Below are 11,821 nucleotides of genomic sequence, written 5' to 3' on the forward strand. Positions count from 1 at the left end.
AACTGCAGATAACTTCCTACCACACTGGATGCATTAAACAGAAGGAGCAAATCAGAGAATTCTTTTTGAAGATGGGCAAAAATAATCTCTATCTGTAATTACTTTCCATTCTAAAGCCCCTTTCACAAACTAATTTATATTGCTGCAGCTGGACAGAGCTCTCAAAAGCGTTCAACGTGATGATTAATTTTCCCAATTGCAGTTTAAACTGACTTGGTCTTCAAGGTTCAGGACAAAATTTAAAATGAATCTATTTTAAGGGGAGTTTATCAATGTTTGCAAGCTGTAGCTCTGCAGAAAGCCTTGACGTTAAATGTCTACAGGAGCTAAAGTAGAACAATGTGCAAGGAAGTTGATATTTAAAAAGAAATCAAATGTGCAGGTCCTCCCCAGGTTGCGAGCTCCTGACTTATGGATAGCCCAAGCATTTGGGAAACCAGTGGGGTGGATTTAAGATAAGATATCTTTATTAGTCACATGTACATCGAAATATACAGTGAAATACATCTTTTGCATAGTGTTCTGGGGGCAGCCTGCAAGTGTTGCCAGGCTTCTGGCACCAACATAGTATGCCCACAACTTCCTAACCTGTACGTCTTTGGAATGTGGGAGGAAACCCACGCAGGCACAAGGAGAATGTACAAACTCCTTACAGACAGTGGCGGGAATTGACCCCGGGTCGCTGGTGCTGTAATAACGTTACACTAACCGCTACGCTACCATGCCTGCCCCCTTGCCAGCTGCTTCAGGCTGCTTCTGTTCGGTGGGAACTCCGTTAGCAGCTCTAGTCCATGATTGGGATCACACTACATGTGCTATCTTACTATAGCAGGAATGACACAAACCAGTCGTTTATTTCATACTATGCTCATACTATTGAGTATGGATAATAGTTTTCCTGAAATATCATTTCAGAAATCTGACTGGTTGAGTTAAATGCCCTAATTTTACTATGTGTTGCCCTTGGTTGGCGTATGTTTTTAAATATATTGCCAAGCAGCTGCTCTTCCCACTCCTCATTCTCCTGTAGCAGCTGCTTCTGTGATCCTCTCCCCCTCCTAACTGGGTTATGAACAGTTTTCGGGAACAGAACACTGTTGTAACTGGGGAGGACCTGTAATGAGTTTCTGATGTTTTGATTAGCAGGTGAACTAATCAAATTGCAGATTGCGCAGGGATAAAAGTAGAATTGCTCCAAATAATGATGTACCATTGCAAGGCAGAGACGCAAGAGACTGCAGGAGTCTGGAGCAACACACAGCGCTGGAGGAACTCGGCAGGTCAGGCAGCATCTATGGAGGGAAATTGGCAGTGAACGTTTTGGGTCACGACCCTCCATCTGGACTCGGTCTTCAGCTGGAAGGGTCTGGATTTGAAACGTCGAGTCCATTTCTTTCCATAGATGCTGCCTGACCCACAGTTCCTCCGGTGCTTTGTGTGATGTACCATTGCAATTCCTGATTACCCAGTGGCCTTCTTTAAGAAAGGATATATTAGCCTCTGAGGCAGTCCAGAAAAGTTTCAATAGGCTTATTCTTGGGATGAGAGGTTTGTCCTATAACAAAAACTTAAGTTAGACCTGTATTCTTTGGTATTCAGAAGAACAAGGGGTGATCTAACTGAAATATGAGTAAAAGTATATTGAAATTATATATAGCCCTGGTTACATTGTGCCTGGTCTCCTTACTTAAGATGGAAGTTTCACAAGATTGATTTCTGGATGGAGGAAGCATTAAGCAGGCACCAGTGTCTATAAATTATTGACACTCCCTTACGCTATAAGCCCTACTTTTCCTATTTGTAATGGTCTTTTTATGCAGTCAGCACAATCTCTTCTGTCACAGAATGGTTACAACACAGAAGAATGCCATTCAACCCAAGGCTTTTGCTCAGATCCAGCAAAGGTTCAATCAGCTGCACAGTTCCATTGCCCTACAAATATTTCTCTCGTCAAGCAGGCATCTGGTTTCTTCCAAAGATCCTCACTTGATCTGTCTCCACTACCCATCCTGGTAGTAAAATCAAGGATTCTAACTAGTCATATTATTTGTGGGGGTTTGCTTCTTTTGCAAATTGCCCTCCTCCTGTGACTATGACGGACTTATCCACTGATCATTAATGATTCTGCAAATAGGAGCTATTTCTATTTACTCATTTGGACCCTTAATGATTTTAAGTATCTTCATTAAATACCCTCTCATCCTTTTCTCTGTAGCAAAGAGAGCAACCCGAATAGTGCAAAGTGGTCATGGTGTTACAATACCAAGGTAGTGATTAGGATTGTGCCAGTTGGTTCAAGAGCTGAACGGTTGAAGGGAAGCAGCTGTTCCTGAACCTGGTGGTGTGGGACTTCAGGCTTCTGTACCTCCCGCCTAATGGTAGCTGTGAGAAGATCTCTTGGCCTGGATGGTGGAGATCTTTGATAGATATTGCCTTCTTGAGGCAGTGCCTTGTGTAAATACTACCGATGATGGGGAGGGATGTGCTCATGATGTATTGGGCTGAGTCGAGTACTCTTTGAAGCTGCTCGTGTCACTGCACATTTGGATTGCCCTACCAGACCATGATTCAACTGATTAAATTGCCTTCAACAGTAAATCTGTAGAAGCTTGGCCATCCCACACTGATTCTGGAAACATGTAAACACCAGGTAAGGATGGTAGATTTCCTTTCCTGAAGAATGTTAGTGAACCTGGTGAGTTTTATGACAGTATAGTAATTCTGTGATTACTGTTAATGAGACAAAGCTGGTCAATTAGATGTGTGATTCAAACTCATCTGAAGAACTCTGGTACTAATCTGTAACTACCCTAACTAAAATAAAACAACTTGTCTTTTCAATACCATCCTGAATGCGTCTCCTCTAGTTTGAACAGTCTGGATCAGAGCTTGCCAGAAGTCAGTGGGGGTGTTGCATTTCTTCAAGGACCATGCACCTGTTACAGATGTATGGGAGAGAATTTCCATAATAAAACAAACTGTGTTCCAAGAAACAGCAACTAGCTAAAAATAAAATTATAATTTCAAAAGCTTGGTTCAATTTATTACACAGTTTATCATTAGTTATAGACTGCATAAAACCATTTTGTTAAATGTCTGTGTTGTCACCTTTCTTCCAATGTGGAAGGGGCTGCTAAATGGTTTGTCACCAAATGTTTTTACCAAAATCCACTGAGACCCAGTGGCTTCTCATTGATCTCTTATTTCCTAATAAATCCCAGAACGATTTGCCCATTTTTATCCAAGTTAGTACATCACAAAGAACTTTGGTAAGAACAAATAATATGGCAAAATAAGAACAACATGAAATCATGGTAGCTCATAACGCATATGTTTTAAATATCTGGATACCTTCAATTTTCACTGTTACTGCAATTAATAACATGCATTTCTATAGCACCTTTAACAACCTCTGGATGTCCAAAGTGCTTTTGCACAAAGCGCAATCCTATTGTGCTAAGCAGAATCTATTTTTAATATTAATTTAAGGATAATATCAGTCCAGGACCCTGGAAGAATTTTCCTGCTTCTCAAAGTATGCCATGTGGTCATTACCTAAACAGTATGGGTTAGATAGGTTTGGTATAGATCTGTATGCTTTGGAATTTAGATGAAGGGCAATGTTATTGAAACACATAAGATCCTGAGGGAACGTGACAGGGTAAATGTCAAGATATTTTCACTGATTGGGCGATCTCAAATGAGGGACATAGTTTCAAGAAAAGGGTCTGGTCATTTAGCTCCAAGGTACATAGAAATTTCTTCTCTCAGCGGGTGGTGAATCTCTGGAATTCTCTGCCTCAGAGCTGGATCTTTAGAAGCGGAGGTAGATACATTTTTCAAAGATCAGGTGCGTGAGTGCTATAGGAATCTGGCACAGAGAAGGAGTTGAGGCCTGGGCAGATCACATTGAATCCGAGGCAAGTTTGAGGAACCAGGTGAACTATTCCTGCTCCTTTTGTGTTCCACCCAAGAAATCAGATACATTTAATACTGAGTCTGAAAGACAGCGTCACTGATAATACAATATTCCTGCACCAGAGTGTAAGATCCGGGCTAGTAAGGACTTTAATGTGAGGGATGGTAGCTCCAGTGTAATATTGTAATGGATGGTTGGTGACTAACACCATAATATTGGGGGAATATAAAGGCATCATATGTAAATGCACAGGCAGAGATAATGATTTCTCTGTTTAACTGCCCACATACCTAAAACAATGCAGTAAGATTCCCTCCAAATAACAGCGCCTAGAACTTCCCTGTTTTTCCACAAATTCTGCAGCTTTGTGCCTGCTCCACAGTCATTGAAGGCAGGAAATTGTGAGAAGCCAAAGGTTGAATGAGAATAAGGGACTTAATCAATTTTAGCAAAGAGAAAGTATAGACCCCCTTCCCCAGCCCCTCTCCCTTACCACCCCCTTCTGCTTTCCCCCCCCCCCCCCCCACATTACTCCACCTTCCTCCTACCCCGGTTCTCCCCACCCGCCCACCGCAGCGAGCAAACGGGCACTGACCCCGGACCTTTACCCGGGACGACTTGGAGCAGTCGGATCGTTTATGGAGGACACGGGAAGACGTTCCTGCCGGTGCGCGGGAGGAGGAAAGAACAAATGGAGGGAGGGGGATGGTGAGCTGGGGTGGGGTGGAGAAAGGGGGTGAGGGTGGGGAGAAAGGGGGTGAGGGGGGGCGAGGAAAGGGGGTGAGGGGGGGGAGGAAAGGGGTTGAGGGGGGGGAGAGGAGAGGGGGGGAGAGGAGAGGGGGGGGAGGAAGAGGCTAGAGGGGGGGAGGAGAGGAGAGGGGGGGAGTGAGAGAGAGGGGGGAGGGGAGGAGAGGGGAGGAGGGGGGGGGGGGAGGGGGGGGGAGGGGGGGGGGGGGGGGGGGGGGGGGGGGGGGGGGGGGGGGGGGGAGGAGGGGGGGGAGGGGGGGGGGGGGGGGGGGGGGGGGGGGGGAGGGGGGGGGAGAGGGGGGGGGGGGGGGGGGAGAGGGGGGGGAGGGGGGGGGGAGAGGGGGGAGGGGGGGGGGGGGGGGGGGGGGGGGGGGGAGGGGGGGGGGGGGGGGGGGGGGGGGGGGGGGGGGGAGGGAGGGGGGGGGGGGGGGGGGGGGGGAGGGAGGGGGGGGGGGGGGAGGGAGGGGGGGGAGGAGGGAGGGGGGGGGAGGAGGGGGGGGGAGGAGAGGAGAGGGGGGGGAGGGGGGGAGGGGGGGAGGGGGGGGGGGGGAGAGGGGGGGGGGGAGGGGGGGAGAGGGAGGGGGGGAGAGGGGGGGAGGGAGAGGGGGGGAGAGGGGAGGGAGGGAGTGAGGAGGGGGAGGGAAGGGAAGGGGGAGTGAGAGGGGAGGGAGGAGGGGGGGAGGGAGTGAGGAGAGGGGTGAGAGGAGAGGGGTAAGAGGGAAGGGGGAGGGAGTGAGAGGGGAGGGAGGGAGTGAGGAGAGGGGGAGGGAGGGAGTGAGGGGAGGGGTGGAGGGGGAAGGAGGGAGTGGAGGGAGGGGTGAGAGAGAGAGGGGTAAGAGGGAAGGGGAGGGAGTGAGAGGGGAGGGGAAGGGGTGGGGGAGGGAGTGAGGGGGGGAGTGAGGAGAGGGGGGGGGAGGGAGTGAGAGGAGGGGTGAGAGGGGGTGAGAGGGGAGGGGGGGTGGACCTTGGGTGGGGTGCTGGGGGTGGGGGAAGGGAGGGGGGCAGGGGAGGGGGGAAGGTGGAGCTTGGGTTGGGTAGGGAGGGGTTGATGGAAGTAGGGGGGAAGAGGGTGAAGGATGAGGGTTTGGCAGCAGAGAATGGGAGTAGTGAGAGGAGTCTGATTGTGAGAGGTGAAGAGTAAAGAGATGGGAAAATCCCAAAATAAATCCATGTGTGCAGATACAGTAAAGCCTGACTTTGCAGACAACGAGCAACCTGCTGGAGGAAGTCAGTGGGTCGAGCAGCATCTGTGGAGGCAAAGGAATAGTCAACATTTCAGTCTTGATGCAGGGTCTTCACCTGAAATATCGACCATCCCTCTGACTCCACGGATGCTGCTTGATCCCCTGAGTTCCAGCAGCAGTTTGCTTTTTTTGCTCTGGATTCCAGCATCTGCAGTCTCTTGTGTCTCCATTTGCTTGGCAGATGCTGGTTAATGGAGAGTAAGTCTGGCTGCTTGTTACTAAAGCAGACCAGATCTGAAAATGTTGGGAAAAGGCTTCATCTGGACTTGATTGATTGTTTCTACTTATCCATGACTTTAATTCCAGGATTGCATTAGTGCATTCTGCAGACTGGTTAAATGGACAGCGAGGTGCAGCGAGATGGCAGGATTCTGGACCTGATTGATGATGCATGGCGGGAAGACAAGCTGCCGTATGAAGATGTGGAAATCCCACTGGTATGTGTTGCATTTAGATGTACTCTCGCCTTTAAGCAGCCTAAAGTGAGTCCCTCATCTGTAATTGCTTCTGGACTGCACTTACAGTTCAGAGCCATTGGGACAGAAACAGAGTCAAATGTTTTAGCTCAAGGACATTTCAGCAAAACTGGCAAAGTGAGAAAGCAAGTCTGCTTTAAGTTGTTGAGGTATCAGGGTTGAAGGTTGCCTTTAATAGGATGCAAACCAAAGTCTTCAAGGCAACAATTACTTAAAATGTGGCAATTCAAGACAAGAAAAATAATTGAAACAGCAAAGTACAGCCGTATCAGGCTGAGGAAACTCTTCTTATTAGAGCATATACGATGGATTTTCCACACCCGTGTTCTTTAAGATGTCCTTCTTCTCTGCTGTAGTTAATGGGGCTCTCAACTGCATCTCCTTTACTTCATACACTTCTGCTATCACATCCCCTCCTCCCACGCAGAACAAGGATAGGGTTCCCCTTACCTTGAGTTTGCAGGTGAATTGGGAGCGTTTTAAAACTGAGTAAAGGTGAACCAAGAAGTTGGTAAAGAAAGGGGATATAAAGTATGAGAGTCTGCTGACTTGATTTGGACACGAATGCACAAGGCTTGACCAGTAAGTTTGTGGATGACACGAAATTAGGAGGTGTTGTTGATAGTGAAGGTTATCCTAGATTACAAGTGGGTCTTGATCAGGGAAGTGAGCTGAAGAGTGGCAAATGGATTTCAATACAGATAAGTGTGAGGTGATGCATTTTGGAATGTCAAAACCAGTGTAGGACTTATACTGTGAATGGTGGGGCACTGGGGAGTGTAATGGAACAGAGGGACCTAGGAGTAAAAGTGCATAGTTCATTGAAAGCGGCGTCACAGGTAGACTGGGTGGTAAAATAGGCATTTAGCACTTGGACTTCATCAGTCAAGGCATTGAGCATAGGAGTTGGGACGTTATGTTGCAGTTGTACAAGTCGTTAGTGAGGCCACACTGAGAGCACTGTGTACAGGTTTGGTCACCCTGTTATAGGAACGATGTGGTTCAACTGGAAAGAGTGCAGAAAAGGTTTACGAGGATGTTGCCAGGACTAGAGGACCCGAGTTATAGGGAGAGGTTGGCCTGACTAGATTTTTATTCCTTGGAACGTTGCAGAATGAGGGATGACCTTACAGAAGTGTTTAAAATTATGAAAGGCATAGGTAAGGTGGATGGTAACAGTCTTTTCCCCAGGGTAGGGGAGTCCAAAACTAGGGGCATAGGTTTAGGGTGAGAGGGGAAAGATTTAAAAGGGACCTGAGGGGTAACTTTTTCATGCAGAGGGTGGTGAGTATATGGAACGAGCTGCCAGAGGAAGTGGTTGAGGCAGGTACAATAGTATCATTTAAGAAGCACTTGGATAAAGGTGGAACTTAGAGGGAAATGGGTCAAACGCAGGAAGTTGGGACTAGCTGGGTGAACACTGTGGTTGGCATGGACTGGTTGGGCCAAAGGGCCTGTATCCCTGCTGTATTCCTCTGAGTCTAAGAAACATTAAAACAGATTGTAAGGACTTGTACAGGTATATAAAAGGGAAAAAAACTAGTAAGGCTGAATACGGGTCACTTATGGACAGAAGTGAGAGCATTTATAAGGGGGAATAAGAAAATGACAGATATTAAACAAATACTTTCTGTCTTCACATAAAACTAAAAAAGCCTGCCAGAAATAATGGAGAACTAAAGATTTAGAGAGACTGAGCAACTAGTAGATAAGGGTGATTAAGAAGGTCTGTTGGATACTCACTTCATTAGGTGGGGCATAGAATATAAGAGCAGGGAGGCTACGATGGAACTGTATAAAATATTAGTTAGGCCACAGCTCGTCTCGCTGCTGTGTACAATTCTAGTTGCCACGTTATTTGAAGGGTGTGATTGCACTGGAGAGGGGGCAGAGGAGATTCAACAGTACTGTGCTGGAACGTTTCAGCTACGAGGAGAGACTAGATAGGCTGCTTTTTTCTTCAGAGCAGAGAAAGCTGATGGAGCACCTGATTGAGGTATGTGGAATTATGAGGGGCATGGATAGGATAATCAGTGTGAAACATTTTTCCTTGGCAGAGGTGTCTATAACCAGAGGGCATGGGTATCAGGTAAGGGGTTGGAAGTTTAGAGGGGATTTGAAGATGATTTTGTTCACCCAGAGGGTGTTGGAAATCTGGAATATACTTCCTGAGGGGGACAGTGTGGATGAGGACCCTCACTGTAAATGTTTTGAGAGCAGCATTTGAAACACCAAAGCATTCAAGTGCTGGAAAATGGTATTAGTGTAGATTGGTGTTTGAGGGCTGGTACAGACACAGTGAATCAAAGGACCTGTTTCAATGTTTTGACTCTTATGACTGAAGGAGGCTTATATTTCAGGAATGAATGCAGGAAATGCAATTGTTATACATTTCGGCCTGGTGCAAAAATGCAAGAAGAAACACAACTCTGCTGTGTCTAACAAAAGATCCAAAGAAGAATCATCTAAAATAACTGAAGTAATAAACCTGAGTAAACCAACCCTGACAAGGGTGGCTAAATGTTAACATTATACTCTCCACTGTCACACCTTTTAATGAAGTTCCCAGTCTATCATCGCCAACTCAATTGTCATAGCTTCATAAGTTCCTTTGTTTAGATTTAGGTCCCAGTTAAGATTTCCATCTTAATGAAGAATTCTATCCCATTATGTTCACACTATTATAGAAGTAACATCAGGAAATTTAGTAGTTGTAAGACACTCAAGCAGAACTTTAACAAAGGGAAATCATGTTTGACAAATTTATTAGAGTTCTTTGAGGATATTACAAACAGTTTGGATAAAGGTGAACAGGAGGATGTGGTGTATTTAGATTTCCAGAATATGTTTAATAAGATGCCATATAAAAGATTACTGCACAAGATAAGAATGCACAAGGTCAGGGTAGTATATCGGTATGGATAAGGGAGTGACTTAACTAATGAAAAACAGAGGGTCGGTATAACTGGCTCATTTTTCAGATTGGCAATCAGTAACTAGTGGGATACTAGTTCAGTGTTGGTGCCCCAACTATTTGTAATCTATATCAATGACTTGGATGTAGGAACCAAGTGTACTGTTCCCACATTGCTGATGATGCAGAGATTGATGTGTTAGCAAGTTTTGAAGAGGACACAATGAACCTGCCAAAGAATATAGATAGGTTAAGTAAGTAGGCAGTTAGTTGGCAGATGGAGTATAATGTGGGAAAATGTGAAGTTATTCACTTTGGAAGGAAGAATGAAGAAGCAAATTATTACTTGCAGTGTGCTGGAGGAACTCAGCAGGTCAGGCAGCATCTGTGCGAGGAAAGAAATTGTTGACGTTTTGGGTCGAAATGCTGCATCAGGTCCTGATGCAGGGTTCCAACCCAAACTGTCAACAATTTCTTTCCTCCCACAGATGCTGCCTGACCCCCTGGGTTCCTCCAGCACTTTGCTTGTTGCTCCAGATTCCAGCATCTGCAGTCTCTTATGTCTCTAAATTATTACTTAAGTGGAATGAGACACTAGATGGGGGCAAGATGCTGCATTGAGTTCCAAATCTCAAAATGCAGAATGAAAAGTCAGAACTTTATGTTGTTTGTAGTTACTATGATAGAAAACTGATGCATAAATTCTCAGTTATTTTCATTTTCGCAAATTTTATTGAAATTTGAGTATGCGAGTCATTAAACTTCTAGGCAATGCATAAGCCTCTGAGAGGTGTGTTGCACGCAAGTACTCAATTGCTGAAATTCACAGGATTAATGTTCTTTCCGTTGTAAGTAATTGTCATTGGATAGAAGTCAGTAATGAAGTCTCCCTCTACCTGGTAGTGTAGTATATGGGAATCTCCAAAGGTTCCCACTGGAGATTAAATAAATTGAGGAGCTCATTAATATACATACATCTTAGAAAGGTGATGGTCTTTGTAACTCCTTTATTTATTTTCCTTTCACAGAGTGAACTTCCAGAACCCGAACAGGATAATGGGGGAACTACAGAATCTATCAATGAACAAGATATGAAATGGACTGACTTAGCCTTGCAAAACTTGCACGAAAATACCCCATCTGCAGGAAGCTAGTTACTGACAGCATTGATACCAGCACAGCAACAAAGCTTATTTCTATATTCTTTCCAAGAGGCAGGTGCCAGAATTTACTTTCACTTGAAGGCTTACTGCAAGCTTAATGTCCATTATCATTGAAATGAAATTACAGACATGGCGTATCAAAGCAAGAATTATAGAGCCTCAGTTAATAGTCTTTATAGACAATTAATAAGAGTGGAAAAGTTTATAATTTTTACTCATTAAAGAAGAAAGTTTGTATTCATCAAATAGAAGTACTGGTGGAGTATCTCACTTGCAAGCAGTGGTGATGTGCCAGCAGATTAATTCCATCAATGGCTGATATCTGTTACTTCCACATTTTATAAGGACCACCCATTGTACAATCCTGGCACACAAATCATTTCATGTGATTTATAACTAAATTTGTAAATAATTAATGCTGTTACTGATCTTACAAACATTAAGCTTTCAATAATTTCTTTCTGTCTATTTTAACATTTCCCAGCAGTAAATTGAATCTAGTTCAATAAAATGTACTGGAAATATATATCAAAATTAAGACCATTGTTGTGGGACCTCTGATGGATATACTAGCATTGGAAGCAGTCCAGAAACAATCTACCGTGCTAATTTCTGACGTGAGAGGGTTCCCCTGTCATGAATGGCTAAAAAGTTTGACCTATATTCTTTGGAGTTCAGAAGAAAGAAGATCATCTTATTGAAACATAACATCCCAAGAAGGTATGGCAAGGTAGATGTTGAGATGTCTCCACCAGAGCGAGAGTCTTGAATGAGGGTACACACCTATAAGATAAAGAGGTGATTGTTAGAACTAGGATGTATGAAAATTTCATCTTGCAAAGTGTGCTGAATCTCTAGAATTCTCTACCCCAGTTGATTATGGGGTCATACAGTATGAAATAAGCCCTTGGGCACACCATGTCCATTGCCACTTTCGAGTATCTATCTATACTAATCCCATTTTCCAGCACTTGACCTATAATCTTCTCAGCATTTGTGATTCGAGTGCTTGTCTTGACACTTACTAAATGTTGTGAGAGTCTCTGCCTCCACCACCCCTCAGGCAGAGTGTTCCAGATTCTAACCACCTACTTTTTCTCAGATCCCCTCTGAACTTCTTACCTCTTAAACCTGTACCCTCTAGTTTTAGATACTCCTGCTCTGGGGAAAGTTTCTTACTATCTACCCTATCTGTACCCCTCATTTTTCTCTCTCTCAATCAGGTCCCCTTTCAGCCAAGACCATCTCTCCTACACTCCATTCCAGGCAACATCCTGGTGAATCTCTCAAGTGCAATATATCTTTCCTATAGTGCGGTGACCAGAACTTCACCCAGTACTCTAGCTGTGGCCTAACCA

The 11,821-nt window shown here is 45.0% G+C and overlaps 3 protein-coding genes across 6 annotated transcripts in view; all 3 read left to right on the forward strand.

The window, feature by feature from the left end:
• Positions 1 to 11,821, forward strand: part of LOC127583732 (vacuolar protein sorting-associated protein 26B-like) — a 57,474-nt gene that overhangs the window by 34,269 nt on the left and 11,384 nt on the right. The window lies entirely within an intron of this gene.
• LOC127583734 (anaphase-promoting complex subunit 13) lies at positions 4,546 to 11,001 on the forward strand. Of its 2 annotated transcripts, none has more exons than XM_052040021.1 (3): positions 4,546 to 4,586; positions 6,217 to 6,347; positions 10,329 to 11,001. In XM_052040021.1, the coding sequence occupies exons 2-3, from the start codon at positions 6,249 to 6,251 to the stop codon at positions 10,452 to 10,454; spliced, it is 225 nt and encodes a 74-aa protein (XP_051895981.1). In that variant the 5' UTR covers positions 4,546 to 4,586; positions 6,217 to 6,248; the 3' UTR covers positions 10,455 to 11,001. The 2 variants fall into 2 exon arrangements, with proteins under 2 accessions (XP_051895981.1, XP_051895982.1); XM_052040022.1 differs by lacking the exon at positions 4,546 to 4,586 and adding an exon at positions 5,769 to 6,108.
• The window catches only part of LOC127583735 (anaphase-promoting complex subunit 13), a 35,830-nt gene continuing 28,554 nt past the window's right edge, over positions 4,546 to 11,821 (forward strand). Inside the window, exon 1 of the mRNA XM_052040025.1 lies at positions 4,546 to 4,586. The gene's annotated coding sequence lies outside the window, so the exon portion shown is untranslated. The remainder of the gene's footprint in view (positions 4,587 to 11,821) is intronic.

This window comes from Pristis pectinata, chromosome 27 (assembly GCF_009764475.1).
Source record: "Pristis pectinata isolate sPriPec2 chromosome 27, sPriPec2.1.pri, whole genome shotgun sequence".
In the NCBI taxonomy this organism is placed as follows: Eukaryota; Metazoa; Chordata; class Chondrichthyes; order Rhinopristiformes; family Pristidae; genus Pristis; species Pristis pectinata.